Raw genomic sequence first — 18,599 nt, forward strand, 5'->3', positions numbered from 1 at the left:
TTGCGAGTGAAGTTTCTTGCTCGAATGCGAAGTCGAACGTATCTGGCGAGCAGAATGGAAACGGATATAAGAGGAATGCAAAGCTCTTCTCAGACCGACGTATCTCAGTCGGTTGAATGAATTTATTCGCTTCGTCTAGACCTAGACAAGGAACGTATTTGTATATCTATACGTTCGATCGAATCATCTTACCTTTGAGACCGCGGAATGAAAATCGCGAATGCAAGAACAATAAAATGCTGTTCGCATACGGCGCGTTTGTGGAAACGACGAAAAAATTTTAACCGAAATATCTACCTTTTGCCAGATATTTCACGAAATTCTCGTATGAGACCGGCGAGTACGTGAGTGAATGAGAGTTAATGCAGCGAATCGATACCGAAAAAAAAAACAACTTGGAAACGAAAATTTAAATAACAATTGCCACATTAGCCTTTAATACAAAATCTCATTGCCGGTAATGCGTGGTCACCATCGAGTTACATATTTCAGCGTCTAACGCAGGCCCCAAAAAACCATTATTTCACTCATCCGTCCACCCCTCGTCATTCGTTCTCTACAACCTATGTACCCAGTGGGATTATATACACCACCACTGTCCTATATTACGCACCACCCACAGACCTATCCTACGAGCATTCATGCGTGCCAGTAACGTATGGCACGACGAAACCACCCCATCAGCGTTGGAAGCTTTTTCGTAGTACAATAAAATTTCACGGCTAAGCTGACTCTTATTAGATCCCGGAGAAGTGCCCTTCTTCTTATTTTCCACGTAAATCCCTGCGAACTTCCCTCGTCTACTTTACTTTCTTCGAACACGTTGCTTATATTGATTGAAATCGAACGAAAAATTTAGTCTCCAAGTTGGAGGAAGATTCGCTGAGAAATGTTCGAAACATCGCTCTTGTCTTTTCCTTCGAACGCTCCAAGCCTCCACGAATAAGCGAAACGATCCTTTGATTATATTCGGTCAGCGTTAGAAATCTTTGAATTATCGAAAAAATAAAGCGTGTTCAACGATATCGTGTTTTTCTGCTCGCGGCCGAAAGACACTCTGGCAGTGGCGAGTTTGCGCGAAAGCAAATTCCATGGAATAATCGCGCGGCACAAAGAACGCTATAATTCGGTGCACGTCGAAAAGCGATTTTCATCTCGAGATTCATTATTCGGCGGAGAGTTTGAAGGAATTATTGGCAGAGAGTAGAGGTGGAGTGGGGCGGCGGTGACGGCATTTATGATGAAAAGGGCTGAATGCGCGCTTTGATATGCGAAATTCGAAATTCGGGGCAAGATAAATACGCGCGTTCTCCTGCCAAGAGGATTTTGTTCGATAGGAAAGCAGCACCGGTGAGAAATAATAGAGGGTCAGCTGCACAGGGCGGATGTCATTACCAGTCGCCGCATAAAAAGCTGTCTCTCGTACAACAGCCTGCTGCAATTAGCACAGCGTCATACAGTACAATCCCTGTGTCAGCACAACGGCACAACATCCGATATTTCTCATCCGTACGTGTCCACGGTCGCGCTGGAAAATTTTATCTGTATTTTTTATTGCCGCCACTAACGCGCCGCGTACAGCAGAAACACGATCCTACGAATTGTCCGAGTTCGATTCGCTATCGCGTATATAAAGAGAGAAATATCGTCGCGCGATGATCTATGTCTACAACTTTCGCCGTACGATATTTTATATTTGCGTTAATCGTAAATTATCGTGTGCGATACGAACGAAACGTTTAACTTCTAATGCGCTAGAAAATCCATATATTCGGCGAATTTACGTTTCCACCGTAATAAACAAATAAAAGAACAAGAGGAACAAAAGATTAAACATCTCTCGCGTTAACGACGGATGCTAAAAGGCGTTCTGTAGGGCGAAAGTTTCGTGCGTTTCTTCTCTTTTTTTACCCTTTTCGATCCATGTTGCTACTCTAGGCAAAAAACGTGACCACAGGAACATGAAAGTCTTAATGAGCTCTCTCGCTAACGAGGAACGAGTTTGTTCAGGTGAACATCCGTTCCTCTTCGTCGACGTACACGCGCTAGGCTAGTCGAGAGCAGCTTTTCTGGGATCGGCGTAATTCACCGTTAACGTGATCACGGCTCGCAATATATCCCGCTAATCGCGTCAGCTCGAATCAACCTGCAATCCGTTTTTACGTCGCGAGACTGCTAAATATTATGTCGCGCAAAAGCTACCAAAAGCTCATTCGGTTAATCAGCTTTATTTTCTCATGTACTGTCTGCGTCTACTACGTACTACATGACGTACTACGATTCGCTCGGTTACTCACTGACGCACGAATTAACGAACATCCGAATGTTTATCGATTAACGACGGATCCTTAAATTTCTAGCATTTTTGGCTGCATCGATATTCGCTAATACATTGCTGAATTTGTCAGATGTTGTCACGCATATTATTTTCTTACTATATTCCACTCCCCTTGTCTTATTTCTTCTAAAAAATTATTCAAGAGACTACTTTACTCTGTTCTATAAGAACAGAGTAATCGTAACAAACCAGAGACTCGGTCGACTAATGTCACGCATTTGATCACGATAAGAGGCGAACCTCTGGGAGTGATTCGATAAGGGAAAGGCAGCATGAACGTATCCCTTCTCTGCATTCCTTAGGGAAACATAAAAACAGACCGCCTAGATTTTTTTCCTAATCGATCGGGCACAAGAAGAACTCGCTTATCCTCTCTTACGTATCAAATCAATGAACTCCCAACTCCCAACGACTATGAACCGTATGAATTTCCATTTACATCGAACTCGAACATTCCCGATGGCGACAGAATGGAAAAGATACTAAAACGATTAGCGAGGGACACAGGATATAAAAGAGAATAATAAAAATAATATTATTCCAGAACATGGATCAAAAGCGCCAGCTTAATCCTTTTGTAGGCCCCCAAACTTTAGTCAAACGAGCTTGATTTCATCTGGATGTAACACCGAAAGGTCTGACAGAGGCGAAAGACAATGGAGGAAGGAAGCGTTGGAAACAGAGAACGAAGAAGAACAGAGAATAACGAAGCCTTAGCTATCTTCAGCCTGGTGGTGTTCTACCACGACTACATTAGGCGGCTTATCCGCTCATTATGCGGCCCGACGATCGCGCTTATACTACAAACCGTCGACCTTTCCGTTAAGCTCTCCGCTTTTGGATCAACAAACTCACGTTCTTCCTTCCTGAACCCGCCGCGATTAAATTCAACGCGAATCTGAATCATGCGCACTGCTGTAAAATTTTAATTCAGCTGGTTAATGGTCCCGTACCCGACGAGGGCTTAAAGCCTTTTAGTAACAACGAGAAGTTTTAACGATTCTAACGTGCATTAACTCGGCCCAAATCTCGCAATCTCGTTTGGAAATCGGCCTCTAATTAAAAGACGACACTACTAGCAACATTTCTCAGTACTGTTTGCGGATTATGTACTCGTTCCTTTTTCCTTCTTTTTATCTTAAAATGAAAATGTACTTTACGTAATGTTCTCTGCGATATACCTTTAACGTTGTTTCATTTTCCTAAATATACTTTTCCAGTACTTTTGTTAACGATAACACGGTTTCCTTCAAAGACGCATATAGCGACAATTAAAACGACGATTAGATCCAACGATCAATGCCTAAGTACGGATCGAGTTGGAATTTTTGTGATTATTTATTCGTTAAAGTATAAACGAGAAACATGGCGCAACTTTAAAATCGTACAGGTTTATTGCGTCGATTCGTTTTCTGTCAAAGGATTCGAGCACGAATCGTTAGAGTCCCCGATTAAAAGGACGACGACACGGCGTAATTTATCGCCGTTGACGATTCTGAATGCATACATCGATCGAGGGACGAAAGTAAAAAAAAGGGAGTCCCGCTACTCGGTGAAAAGACTGCACTTAACGTGGCGGATATATATCGTTGTACGGGATGGAGTGGAAGTGATATGTGGCCACGCTTACCGGACCGACTAAACGTACTATTTATTGTTCAGTTGCCAGCTTCCTCGGAAAATCCTCCAACAGTCGCAAAGGCACACTGTTAGCAAGAGTTAGAACGGCTTTCATTGCTATTGAATTTTTAAAGGCCAACTGCACGCGACTACTTTCTCTACAAATTGCCGACATAAAGAAACCTGTTACGTGTTTGCGAGATGCACTTCGGATATACCGTTTAACTAATAACATTCCATATCTAAAATTTAAATTTGAAAGAACGTTACATTTAAAAGATGTTTCACATCTGCTTTAGTTTCAAACACTTAGAGGCTAGGAAAAAGTAGATACATGCTTATTTTAGACAAGTAAATTGTAAAGATGTTTAAATACGGTCGAAATAAAAATGTTGAATTAAATAGTGGTTGAGAATTAACAAACATATTTCGTATTCCATGTACCAAGTCTGATTCTATTGTATCGAATAATACTCCACCTTACGGCAAACGCTAAAACTAGATAACATCAAATTCAAATTGAACTCCTTTCCCGCGCATAGAATATGAAGCGCGATACGATATGACGAATCATGCAATTAACATCGACATTAGCTAATACTAGTCGTTAAAAACATTGTATTTACGCCGATATCGTCGGAAAAATTACATTTATAAGATAATTTCTTCGTTTTAACGATCTAAATGTAAAAGACTCACCGATTCCTTGTGACGCCGGTCCAGCTGCCACTGTAGTTTTGACCTCATGACTCGATGATTCTCCATTGTTCTTTACAAACTGCCAATCTTCTCTTAGCTTTTTCAACTTCTCCTATTAAAGACACAAGTGGTAGAACAAAACTGAACACGAAACAGAACACAAAGTTGAAAATAAAAATTATTAACGCACGGTCTGCCCGCACGCCAGACCGTTAGTTCGAAAACTGATTTGTCAGAACGCCATCTTCTAAACTTCAATTGTTCTACAGAATTAAAAGTATGAACATAGTAACAATTACTTTTTACATAGTTGGTACTTCGTCGTAACGAAATATTTAAATATTTAAATAGTAAATCTTTTATGCAGATATAATACGAATTTTGAAGCAGACAAACAATTTGGTGAGTGAAAATTTATTACAATTTATACTTTTTGAAGAAAATTATATTAAATTTACTATAATATAAATTATTCTACTTACTTGTAATTCTACAGAAATAGGCTGTTTCGCAGACTCGCATTCTTTTTCTAAATTAGTATAATTCTCTAATACATCTTTTACTTCCATTTCTCGGTCTTCGACCTTAGTCTACAATATAAAATGTTCTTAATTTATTTTCTGCATAAAATTTTGCATTGCATTAAATACATACTTTCACACTTACCATAACGTTATTAATAATTTCGGCTCGTTCTTGTTGGGATAATTCTCGGGATATATTAATTCTCGTTCTGGTTTCCATAACCCACGTCATAACATTATCCAAGGTACAAATATATTTTTTAAGAGATGCAAGTTTATTTTCGACATATTCACGGTGACTGGAAAGGCTTGTGTTAGCCTAGAAAATTAATTTTTAAGTAAATTACTTAAATTATAATCGTTTACAATTTTACGACACATAATATTTCGATTTAATGTATTTCAAATAAATTTAATATGATACCTTATCCATATCTGCAAGTAATTTATTACATTCATCTTCTCCCGAAGGAATACCGTTTTGATTTATTAAATTCTGTAATGCTCTCTTACGGGAGAAAAGTTCCTCTTGCCTGGCCTAAAGATTAGTAATTATTTTAAATTAACATTTTTTATAAAATCTATTGTATGTAAAGAATATTAATCTAATAGTAAAAGGAGCGACACAGATCATTGCTATTTATGTCTTGGCACACTGTAGATTGTGCAGTCATGGTATGGAAGATATTATTAGGTTCAGTTTCAATTTATTTGATAACGTTAAAACGGCTACTACTTCAAGATACATATTCTATGATCAGATATTCGATAATAAAAATTTATTTAAACCGTTTATAAAAATAATAAATAATTCAGTCTTTACACAAAACTGCACAGTGAAATTATAAACTAATATATGTTTTAAGAACATGTTAAATAATTACAGTGCCTTTTTTAATTTTAACTTAAATTAAATTTAAAACTTTTAATTATTTTAAATAAACTTACCTTAATTAGTGACAATCTTATTGATAAAGAGGTCTCATCTGAAGGATTTGCTGCTGACACCAATAAAGAATTAATTTGTTCTAAAATGTTATGAGCGCTTTCTAAGATTCTGCCTTCATTGTTCACTTTTTTTTCCATAGCAAAACTCCTTCAAAAAAGTATATAATTATTAAATACAATTCTAAAAGTATAAAAACTATTCATATACAAGTAACAGTGGTCTAATTTTTAAAAAAGATGTTTTCAAAAATTAAAATGTATAAAACATCGATATACAAAAAAAACGTAAGTACAATACAATTTAAATTCTAGTTAATTCATGCTTCTTAATTTACATAGAGGTTATTCTGAGTTGATCACTACAGCACCAAAGGCAAATCACAACTGAAATAGCTCAGTAAGAGAAAAAGCTTTGCCTTCAATACTACATACATACCAAAAACTTTGAATTGCTATTTCGTGTATTAACACATGAAACTCATAAACATTATAAACAATCTATTTGATAAAACAATATAGATTATTATTGACATTTTTACATACTTTTCTTTTCGTGTATTTATGTCTGTTACAATATTTTGCCAACGCCGCTTTATCGTTTCAATCGTTTCTCTTAGTTCCACTATATCTTCAATTCTAGCACGACTTAAAATACTAGCACTTGAAACATTAATATTATTCATGGTTCGTTGCATTCTAGAGATCTCTTGCTCCAATTCAAATATCTTCGTTTTTGATATTTTATTCTGGCCGAGAGAATTTAATTTTTTTAATGACTCTTCCGTTTTATCCATCCAGTCGGAAAACGTTCGACATGTGTTGCAAATTTCTTTCCACTTTTCGTGACATTTATTCCAACGATTATATCTTTCCACGTAACTTTGGTTGACATTTATCCATTCGTCCCGTAATTTATCACTCAAACGTCTAATTTGTTCGGCTTGCTCTCTTCTCAATTGCGAAGCAACATTTTCGAAAACAGTGTTGATCTCTTCAATACTCGGTTTTAGAATATTTAATGCATTACTGATTTTTTTCAGACAATCTTCTTGACTCGAAAACATTTCGTAATCATCGCCGTTCAATGGTATAGAATTTAGAGATCTTGTCACAGTTACAACAGCCTCTCTGATCTTATTGACTCTTGCAGTAAATTCTTGCATATCAACTCCTCCTAAATCCTAGAGAACATAATACCAATATAAACAAGACTCCTTAACCCAATCGAAAATAAGATGTATAAACATACCACTTCAACTTTCTTGTCTGTCACATGCTTGTCCTTATCCTTGCTACCACTGAATCTTTTAAATTGTGAACTAACTTCTTGCCATCTACTATTGATACTATATCGTATAGTTTCAGAATATCCAATATTTAATCTTTTCAATTCAACAGCCAAGTCGTTCAATTTTTTAATTTGTTCTTGTTTAGCATCAAATTCTATAGTAAACGATTCTAACTGGCCCTCGTAGTTATTTACTTGTTCAAGTTTCAATGGCACATCACGGAACCAGTCTTCAAACTCAGCTACTATGTTATTATACTGTCGTAATAGTTCCTCTGCTCGTTGCGCTTGTGTGCGTCTCGTTTCTATTTCGGACATAACTTGATGCCATTTACTTCTTAATTTATCTTGATGTTCATTTTTTATCTTCTCAGCCCTAACAGGATCGGATATGTGCACTGTCATGACTAGACCATCGCCTTTACTAATCAACGCTGCTGCATCTGGTGCAAGAGTACTAACTTCTGCTTTTAGTACCTGAAATACGCACATGTATTAGGATTAGGAATATATATATACCTGAAATTACGGAAATATCGGGTTAAATCAGAAATTTTTCTCCGGTTCTAGGATAGGGATCTCAATCCGTTCCGACTCGATTCCAGCTTCGGGTACACAAAATCGCGGGTTGTACCTGATATAATGTAATTTCAGATTTTTAGAGTAACACTATACAAACCTCCAGTCGCTTAGTTGGATCTTTTTCATTAGTAATGCCACTAATGCTCATCAACATGACATCCATCCTATGTAACATCCGTTGTGCAGCTTGTTCAAATTCCAAAATACTTTTCTCCAAGCCGGTTCTGGATAAACTAGTTGAAACTTTGAAAGACCTCTTCTCACTAGAAAATTTTACTTCTGCTTTCTGTTGTATTTCCTGTGATAATTTTTCAGCCTGTATCTATATGTAACAAAATTATAAGAAATTTTATAAAGTATTAAACTCCTTCATATTATGTTAGCCTTCACCTATTATTATGTATCTACCAAATATTAAAATTATAATTGCAATTATTATGCACGAATTATATTATTAATAATACATAACATATACAAGGTAGATCTTACAATGGCAAGATATGTGTTATTAGAATTACCTTGCCCAAGAGGTGCTCAACATGCTCTCCTAAATTTAGATCTTCTCCATCTGAGCTGGAACTTCCAACATCAATTTCCGTGTCATCGGAAAAAATTAAAACATCATCTGTTTCTTTATCGCTTCCATAGAAGCTTTCACAATCTTCTAACGTATCGTCTTTTGAAATACTTCTAGTACGTCTGAATAACGATAATTTCGTGTTTTTTTCATCAACATTATGATTGGTAGTATTACGTGATTTTGAAAAATCTGTATCTTTTTTCGATGTCAATTCTTTGCCATTACTGTGCTCTTCCCTGCCTTTTCTAGGACTGATCTCTGACGTGACAGAAAGATCAGCGGTACATTTTGAGTTTAACTTTGCGTTCATTTCATTATCTTCAAGTATAAGGTATTCAGCTATGCTATCCGTATCTTTCCACATGGAATTTTTTTCAAATCTATTTACTTTACACGAAAATTGCGGACTTTTTATTAACTTGCGATTCGAAATTTGATTATCCGATGCGTCATCCTCAACATCTAATTTAAGAGTTAATTTTTTAATGCTTTTTGCCGAATATGGGTCTACTGTTCTTTTCTTTTTTAAAATAGGAATAAGTTCTCTTTTCTTATTAACAGTTTGATTTCCACTACTAACTGCACTACATATTTTTACCCTAGATTCTTTATCTTCTGTATCAGTATCTACTGACTCTGGTTCTGTTTCTGTGTCTTCAATAATCTCTACTCTTTCAACAACTTGTGGCATTAATCCTACACTGACATTCGCACTTGGTAATATTACGTGATCTTCGGGAGATGCAACTGATTTTATTATTTCCATTTCTCTCACTTCAACGATACGGAAGGGATTCATCTGTGTGTTATAGTCGAACGGTTTTGAATCTGTTGTAATCAGTGTATTAGAAGAAACTTGGGAAAACAATGTGCTATTTTTAGACAAAAAGAATTCTTCATCAGTCATATACACATCTGTATCAGGGGATGAAGAAGGTGGATCGTCATCTATATGAACGACTTGTGGCTGAGAAGTTTGAACAACATCGGGTACAGAACTCATATCTAATTTTCGTCTAACAGTCCTACTAACATCTACGACTTTAGCTTTTACTTTTTCAGATTTTACGGAAGATTTCCGACTTCGATGAACGATATCAACTGGTGAACTTTCAGGTGTATGTATAACATTACATTGACTTTCATCAAATGCAGGATTAAGATATCCTATACCATATACCTCCTCATTTTCATCTATCAATTTATTTTCTTTTTTAGTTAGTTGCACCGAAGTTTGATCCGGCTGTTTAGACAATTTAGTGCGTCCATAATTGTCTCTCCCCTTAGTTTCTCCCACCTTACTTTTTATTAATAAATTGTCTGTGATTTTGTGGATCCATTCCTGTGAAAATATGATAGGTAACAGAAAATTCATGGACAGGCGTTAATTGAAAGAGCATTGTTAATAGTGTGACAATATCAAGCATGGCCAAAATGAAAGTGACAATGCATTTCATTGTGCAAACAAAGCTTTTTCTTTGCGTGTATCCATCACCAGTATAAAAATATGGAACACATTTCTATTCATTCCTTATTCGTTGCTTTTACAAATCATATTCAGACTTCCATATAAAATTCTATACAAGGGGAGAGACAATATCATAAATAACTGATCAATGACAAGTATTTTCCATCCACCAAAGTTTATGTCTGTTTTTTATTATTAATGGCAGTATTATTTACATAGATAGAGACACCTCTTGGACAGCTCCATAACATTCACGAATATGTACCAATATAACTTATATATAATATTTGTACAATAATGTGTTAAACATGTACATAGTATTAACAATCAAACTTAAGAGGTAGAAATACATATAATTGATTTACACATAAATCTTTAAAAAACTCATTATATGCTTTAGTGAACTAAAAAATAAATGCGAAGCAAAAGAATTCACGAAAAAATAATCAGAAAAAGAAAGCTTTATTAATAAAACTTTAAAACCTCAAATGTGAAAGATTGACGTATTACATCAATTATCATTTTTAGTGGAATTGAAACATTAGTTTATAGAAATGATATAATCATACTCTTAATACATATATATATATAAAAAAAAATATATATATATATTGAAAATTTGTCTTAATGAGATATACGTAATGGTACTATAAAGCACAAGCATTACATATACCAGATGTTAAGATAAAGAAGAAGCAATACAAGCCATGAGGAAACAAGCAATGAATGATATGAATAAATTTATTTTACGAAAATATGTACATATATAAATACACATACCTGTATTCTATTAGATATATCCTCCCACTTCTTGCAGACATCTGAAACTTTCGGATAATAGGTATAACGTTGAAGTTGATTGATTTTTGGTTTTGCCTCGATCATTTCACTTTGTACAGCCTGAAAATTAATCATTGAATAAATACATAAAGTAAAATCCCATTTCATGTAGCGCAATCTTAAAATATTGATTACTTTGCATTGTTCAAAATGATTTTCCGTTAACTGATCAACTGGAACACCATCCAATTTATTTAGCTTTTCCTCTACTTGCAACAGCCAAGCCGTTATTTCATCAACATTAGGCTCTTCCTAAAAGTACAAAAATTTGTTCACCTCATTTATTACACCAATTTCTTTATATATGATGGATTTACCTCTGAAGCATTACATAGTCTTAATCTTTTTTCTGTATATGCTAATCTTGTAACAACTTCTGATAACTTATCTTTAAATTGCTCTAAATACATTGGGTCACAAAGTTTCGAAAATTCTTCCTGGGAATTTAGCAACTTGTCTTTCACAACATTTAATCGTGGTATTACTTCTGTCAGAGTTTCCTATTTAAACAATTTCATAATCATTTGTTTTCATATAAAGATTATTAAAAATCATGGAATCTAAATTTACTTATGTATTTATGCACTTACTCGTACATATATTGCATTAACTGGAAGATCAGGCATATTTTTTTGTGTATCTAATTCTTTGTTAATACTATCTATGGACATATTAATATAAGACATATTTTTATACATATCACGTGATAAATCCAAAGCAGTTTCTAAACATGCTTTCGATTCAGTTATATGCAAACCCAACTGTAATAATGAAATATAAATATAATAACAAATATAATGTATAAATGGGACGATTGTACACAGAAAGCGGTATTACCAAAAATATACATTGATATTAAATATGTATTACCTTGTTGTACAATTCTTTTAACATATCAATACGCCGAGAAAATTTTTCTGGTTCAGTGACACTTTTTTCTTCAACTAATTTTCTACCAGTTAGAATAATATTTTCTATCTCACTTTTAATTTCACTTAATGTTTGATAAAAGCGCTATAAATGAAAAATCAGATTTTTCACAACTGGAACATCTATGAAAAATAAAATTTACGAAGTATAAAATTAATTACCAGACAATGTTTAAGTTGACCTTCAATAGCTTCTGGATCTTCTGATGATAATTCTAATAAACAAGTTGCTTCTTCTATTCCTCTGAGTTCTCGCAGAGCTCTGGATAATCTCGGTTCTAAATTCGTTGGACATCGGAAACGTTGGAATTTCTTTTGAACTTCTGAGAATTTTTGTTCAATAAGAGTCAGTTGTTCTTGCAGTCTAAATGCAGCTTCTTGCTTTCCAGAAGCTTTGTATGATTCGATTTGTAATGCCATTTCTTGAAGCGTCGAACGCTGATGCTCCATTTCTTCCATTAATTTCTACAATATATATACCTGACTCGTATAACTACCATCACAAAATTTAGATCTTACTCTAAGTCTAGTTCTTTGTTTATACATTACACTCTAATTAATATATATTTTTACAAAATACATAGATAACATTTTTATCATGCTTCCTTGAAGCAATGCTTTATGTACAATGTTTATTAATATAAGAAAAAAGATAAATTTAGTACACATATTATGTTTACACATTTTTTATACATTTGCAGGAACTTTCAAACATACGCTTAGTAAATGGTAAGAAAAAGTTTCACTAACAGACCTGATAATCATGAGGCAAATCATCAGCAGTAAGGTCGCAGTCAAGACGTGCAGTTAGTACAGAATCTATTTGCGTTAGGGAGTGCTGAAGGGCAAGAATACGTCCTTCTGATTGTTGCGCTTGCTTCACTGATCCTTCCAGCAGCTTTGCTCGCTGCCCTGCCTACTCAAAATATAATTCTAATTTTCTGTATAACTTAATTAAACAACTTTGTTGAATAAACTATTGTTTAAATGTATTTACCAAACTTAAACAATTATAAATATATAAAAATTTATCAACTTAAAAATATGGGGAAATTTTAAAAAATTCACCTGAATAACATATTTTCTTTGTACAGCATTATGATTTCAAACATATAAGTAAAAAGCTTCATAATTCATACAAGCAAGAGTAATCTTTCAAAGCAGAATAAAAAACTAACATCTTTAAATAGATATGTCTAAGATAAGTACTTAAGTTTTCCTTGGCAATGATGCATGCAGTTAAAAATAAATACAACTTTTTGTTATGAACAGAATCAATAATTCAAGCATTATGACATTACATATAACAGTGACATACCTGATTATTTAGGCTCTCCCAACGACTTGTTAAGCTTTCTACATCTGCTTGAATGGACTGCGTCATGATATTACTTTCAATCAATTGTTTACCAATTTCTTGTATCTTTTCAAGCCTTATTTCTGGATGATTTCGTATGTAATTCTCTAAATCCTTTTTAAAACAAGAATTCATTACTTTTCATACAAACCATAAAAATTTGCATGGTACTATAACGTGTAAACTTACATCAAGTTCCTCTGATATTTCTTCAGCATCTGCAGCACTTTCTGTCGATCTCTTCAATCGTTTATCTAATTTATCCAACCAATCACTTTCTTGCGCAACTAAAGCACGGAATTCACCATATTCGTGGCTGGCATTTTGTAAATGTCTGTATCGTTCATAAATACGATCTGTAACATCTGTCCAGCGAGCATTTAAAAACGTAAATCGTCTACCAAGTTCTTGTACCGAAGATCCTTCGGAACTTAACAATTTATCATTACCCATCTCGTTAAGATTTCGAAATTCTTCTACTCGTTTATCTATTTTTTCTTTTAATGACTGATATCGGCCACGAACTTGAAACAGTTCAACCGAAGATGTTATTTTAGTTTCAACTGGTATTTCCTTTTCTAAAGTCGACAACCACTTTGTAAAATCTTCTATCCCATTTATTATTTCATCATTCTTTTTCAATGTATCCTCATATTTATCATTTAAACTTTTAGCACCGTCAACAATAGCATTCCACTTATGTGATACAACTTCCAGCTTATTGTTTAACACATTCGCAAATTTTGGTTCAGAATTTTCAAGTAATCTGTTTGTAGAGATTTGAAGTTTTTCTATTCGAGGTTTTGTTTGATTTATATCCTCACAAAAAGATTGAATTTGCTTTAATTTAAATTCCATACATTCGATATTATTTGACACATTATCTTTCGATAATTCTTCTAGATACTGATTTGATTTTTCAAGCCAACTTTGAAGATCCAAGAGCTCGTTATTAAATACCTTTAAAGTCTCTATATCTCTCAATAAGTTTTGTTGCCGTTCTTCTAATATTATGGGTATATCACTCCATTTGGTGATAAGATCTTGTAATGCATCTTTAAGCCTTTGTCCCTGAGAATCTCCACTGGTTTTCATTATTAGCTCGTGTCCAACACTATTTACATAATTAAAATTTTCTTGATGCTCATTCAGAGAATTTTGTAAATTATTGAATTTTTGTAATTGTTCTGCCATTGTCTTATCATCTGACATCACTATATGCTCTGACAATAATGTACTCTCCACATTATTAATAAAAGAAGTAAGATTAGCAACTGCATCCGTATATTTCTTTGGTGGTGTTTTATCAACAGCATCATTTAATTCGGTTAACCTTTCGGACAATATTTTGTACAATTTGTCCCAATTACGAACAAAAGTTTGTATATCAGCATTTAAATTAACAGTTTCATTACTACCAATTTGATTTTCCGACAATTCTTTGATTTTTTCTAACAATTTTTTAATGCGTTCCTCGTGAGATTTCATTGACTTCAATTTTACCCTGAACGGTTCTACTTGATTGTTTCCTTTATTCGAATCAAACCATTTAGTATAGCTATCTAACATTAAATTTAAACTAGCCAATTCCGTTCGGAATTTTTTCACTTCTTCTAAATATTCTATACGAGTTTTTATTTCTTCAAGCCGATTGTTAGTTGCCATCCAACAATTCTGTATGTCTTTGATTTTTGTTTCCTCTGCCTCGACCGATTCATTTGCATCTCTTAGTTCCTCGAGAAGCTGTTTCCCTAAGTCTAAAACTCTGTCATAGTCATCTTTATGTGCCTCTATATCAGCTATTGTATCGTTGTAAACGACTTTTTTCTCTTCGATGCTCAATTCGTCAAATACTCCCTCCGATCGTCCAATTTCTAAATCAACATAATCGAGCCATTTATACAGATTATGTAACGCAGATTCAAATTCGTGCCTAGTTGTACTATCTATACGACGTTTCTTCGAATCACTGTGAGGTGTGGAAGCTGCAGTAATTTCTTCCTTATAAGCGATACTTGTTACTGTTTCAGACATCCATTCGTTACCTGTAATCATCGATGTTTCCCTCTCAGTCTTTAGATCAAACTCAAATCCGGAATTTGTTATCCTCTGCGTCTGTACTTCCATTATCTGCCCCACCGCTTCCCAGCGATCTTGCAAATTTTCGATTTTTTCTAATATGTTAATACACTCTGGCGAAGTACTTTGTCCCTCCAGTTCTTGAACGGATTCTTGCAAAGACGTTAACTTCCTTTGATTTGCATCCATATCCATTTTCAAAATTTGTAATTTTTTAATTCTTTCCAACACTTCACCAATCTCGGACGCTGGATTTGCTTCCATTTGTTTTAACGTGATCTCAGTTTCGCTCAACCATGATACTAATCTTTTGTAATCGTCATTAACATTTTGCCAAAGCGAAGAAAAAGCTTGCAAACGTTGCCTCCTTTCTTCTTTCCATTGACAAATGTGAGTCCATCGCTCTCCGAGAGCAGATAACTGATCTTCCATTTGCGCGTAAACTGCTTCAGAGTTTTCTTCATCCACGACAACTACCATGTTTCTCATACCATCGACGATTCCCTGTTGCGCTGCAATATCTTGTTCTAGTTCGTTTAACAGTTTTAGTTGATCATCCAAAGCGGATTGATTTAGTTCGATCGTTGCCATTAGCGATATCCTATCTTCAGTCCTCGTTAACCACTGCCGCAATGCATCTAACTGGCCTTGTTGCATTTGCATAAGAACCTCGTGAATTTTAGTTTGCCTTTCCATCGCTCGCATTCGGAGCCCTTCCCATCGAGAATTTAATAACGACATTTGAACTCGAACTTCGTGCTCCTCGTCCTTGTGTAAACCACCTTCTGCTAATAATCTCGCACCTTCCTCCAATACAGCACCGACTCCATCCTGATGTCCGGACAATTCCACCAAAAATGTCTCGTGTTCGTGAAATTGTTGCTTCAATACTTCTAAACTAGATCCAGGCTCTGGAGCGTGATTTAATTTATCTTCCGCCTCCAAGAGCCAGGTCAAAACTTCCTCGAGAGCAACTTGATAACCGCCAAGTTCTACAGACACGTTCGTTGCGAGACTCATCGGCCGCGACGTTGGCGTTCCAAAGTTTGTGAAAGATAGAGTATTCTGCAAAGAAACATTCTTAAAAAGATACATATAATTACTAAGCTACGCGAAATCAGATCGAATACCTCTGCTCCTGGCGTCGTAACCGGGCTACTATCACTCGCTACTGATAGATCCAACTCGCCTATATCGTCTCCAGAATGAGGTAATGATTGGAAAAGACACATAACGTACATCATTATTGATTTTTTATCCGGCACCGATGTATTCACATCTGTTACAACATACAACGTATATGTCAGTCTTAAACTTTATAAACTAGATGTTGGTAATTAGTACAGATATTAATAATTTTTAATTTAATTTACCTTCTGGATCCAATAAACGTTCGATATCTAATTGTTCTTGGGCAATACGAAATGCATGATCTAATCTGGCATTCGGATGTTTACGCGCTATGTTATTGAAATCGAATAAATGTGGTTTCCATTTATGAAGAATCGCATTAAATGCCAGACCATCCGACCAAGACGTCGTGAAGTTTTTAATGTCAACTCCAGGGTAATTCTAAAAGCGACATGCGTCTCAAAAATTTGTTACACAAACAGCAAAAAAAAGTTGATTTTATCCTTCGAACAAGATTTCACCTGTGAATTTTGACGACACCATGCCAAAAGAGTTTTCTCCAGATTTGTTTGTTGCAATTCCGTCATTAAATCCTTCAGATGGTAATGTACCTAAATAAGCATTTCATTTAACATCGGATAAATGATGTATTATACGTCTAGTTACAACGTAAAGTTACATAGACGATAAGTAATAAAAACGAGTTCAATATTTGCTGATAAGCTTTATTCTCAGTAAATTGACCCAGCCATAAAACTGACCTGCCAGTGTAGAATAATACTCCATACTAATCCGAGTGTTAGCTTAGGATTCCCGTCAACTATATCGTTGCTGCTAATATTTACGAGTTTCACCTAGCAGAAGTGTAAAGGATATCAATTAATTTGCATCTCTTATACTTTCTCTCATAATTGGGTGCAATGTTAGCAACTCACGTTATTCTGCTCGAGAATTTGCAAAGCTTTGTTAACGTTATTCAGATGATGAACTCTCATTCGACCGCGTTCTCTTTTCTGTAATAGATAAATCAAGACAATGAAGAAAAAAGAGATAATTAACGTAGGAATACAGGAATGTAAATAGCCAACATTTAAGCGGCTGTAATTATCTCTATGTAGCCGTAGTAAAAAAGATTGATAAAAAGTAGAAAATAAATCATAAGTAATGCGATTTAAAGTGAGATTATATAAAGGAAATGTTCCGAGTGACTAAAGTTGCCCGTGAAATGACACGTAAAGTGAATCCGCGTAACGACGCATATTTTTCCCTCGGAATACTCTTACGCCTACTGTGCGTAGATAATCCGCACTCTCATGCAAATATTCGTAATACTCGATAGGCGCACCTGCTTGGAATTCTATTCGTACACTTCGTAATGTAAACACGAGACGCGCTATTGCGAGGACTAGTCCTTTTAAAAAAAGAACAACTGTCAGCGGAATGTTCAGTAGATTACATCATATGCGAAATAAAAATATCGCTTATGTCTCGTTATGGGCTGTCGCGCCTATGCGTTTCGATTATATAATCCTTTACCTCTACTGCGAATTCTTTACTTACGTAGGCTTTCGACGTAAGGACTTCCAACAGCGATAGCAATCGATTACCATCTCTTAAGTCAACGAATAAATCAGAAATCGGCTCGTGGTGATTCTGTATAAAAAGTTTCAATGAATATGCATGTTTGATAAATAATTCTTATATTAATGGGATCGCGAAGTCTTATTCGGATAATCCTTACTCTTATTCGTAATTCTAAACAACGTAGTACATACCTTAAGCAACTGTGAATTTATCCATTTCGCAAACGTTTTCTTTTGTACGTCTTCCCGCTCATCTGCAATACACGTATACGATAATCGTTACAACAATTGCGGAACAATCGTTTTTAATTTACAAAGGTCAATATATACTGTACTCGTATCGTTGAACATACATTTGTAATTTAACGTGTTGAGTTCATTAATAATGATATCGTGTTTGTTAACAATTAAATAGCGTTCAAAGCGATTACGATAATCATATTTTCAAGTAATCGAGGAAATGAATTAGGAAAATGGAAGAAAACATTACGTATCCGATGTATATTAGTAATATATTTATCAGAGATGGCAATGTACATCGTACGACACATATTATTTTGGGCGATTTACGTAGAAGCAAGAAAGTCTAATCTCGCGTTATCATTCAAAAGAAGGAGGAAAAAAAACGACGAG

General features: G+C 34.8%; 1 protein-coding gene across 7 annotated transcripts in view; it reads right to left on the minus strand.

The window, feature by feature from the left end:
- Nucleotides 1-18,599, minus strand: part of LOC117155449 (dystrophin, isoforms A/C/F/G/H) — a 437,811-nt gene that overhangs the window by 407,861 nt on the left and 11,351 nt on the right. For 4 of the 7 annotated variants that reach the window (XM_033331460.2, XM_033331405.2, XM_033331433.2 and 1 more), the window contains 25 exons: nucleotides 18,159-18,220; nucleotides 17,944-18,036; nucleotides 17,319-17,396; nucleotides 17,145-17,237; nucleotides 16,905-16,994; nucleotides 16,626-16,824; nucleotides 16,383-16,531; nucleotides 13,363-16,332; nucleotides 13,135-13,287; nucleotides 12,571-12,732; nucleotides 11,979-12,281; nucleotides 11,758-11,901; nucleotides 11,478-11,648; nucleotides 11,205-11,387; nucleotides 11,023-11,139; nucleotides 10,828-10,947; nucleotides 8,518-9,921; nucleotides 8,097-8,321; nucleotides 7,379-7,894; nucleotides 6,673-7,310; nucleotides 6,130-6,277; nucleotides 5,606-5,719; nucleotides 5,324-5,500; nucleotides 5,140-5,247; nucleotides 4,658-4,769 (listed from right to left, as the gene is read on the minus strand). In XM_033331460.2, the coding sequence (XP_033187351.2) occupies nucleotides 4,658-4,769; nucleotides 5,140-5,247; nucleotides 5,324-5,500; nucleotides 5,606-5,719; nucleotides 6,130-6,277; nucleotides 6,673-7,310; nucleotides 7,379-7,894; nucleotides 8,097-8,321; nucleotides 8,518-9,921; nucleotides 10,828-10,947; nucleotides 11,023-11,139; nucleotides 11,205-11,387; nucleotides 11,478-11,648; nucleotides 11,758-11,901; nucleotides 11,979-12,281; nucleotides 12,571-12,732; nucleotides 13,135-13,287; nucleotides 13,363-16,332; nucleotides 16,383-16,531; nucleotides 16,626-16,824; nucleotides 16,905-16,994; nucleotides 17,145-17,237; nucleotides 17,319-17,396; nucleotides 17,944-18,036; nucleotides 18,159-18,220 (8,529 nt within the window). The remainder of the gene's footprint in view (nucleotides 1-4,657; nucleotides 4,770-5,139; nucleotides 5,248-5,323; nucleotides 5,501-5,605; nucleotides 5,720-6,129; nucleotides 6,278-6,672; nucleotides 7,311-7,378; nucleotides 7,895-8,096; nucleotides 8,322-8,517; nucleotides 9,922-10,827; nucleotides 10,948-11,022; nucleotides 11,140-11,204; nucleotides 11,388-11,477; nucleotides 11,649-11,757; nucleotides 11,902-11,978; nucleotides 12,282-12,570; nucleotides 12,733-13,134; nucleotides 13,288-13,362; nucleotides 16,333-16,382; nucleotides 16,532-16,625; nucleotides 16,825-16,904; nucleotides 16,995-17,144; nucleotides 17,238-17,318; nucleotides 17,397-17,943; nucleotides 18,037-18,158; nucleotides 18,221-18,599) is intronic. The other 3 variants (XM_033331413.2, XM_033331467.2, XM_033331476.2) reach the window with 3 other exon arrangements.

Source organism: Bombus vancouverensis, chromosome 7, assembly GCF_051014615.1.
Source record: "Bombus vancouverensis nearcticus chromosome 7, iyBomVanc1_principal, whole genome shotgun sequence".
Classification (NCBI taxonomy): domain Eukaryota; kingdom Metazoa; phylum Arthropoda; class Insecta; order Hymenoptera; family Apidae; genus Bombus; species Bombus vancouverensis.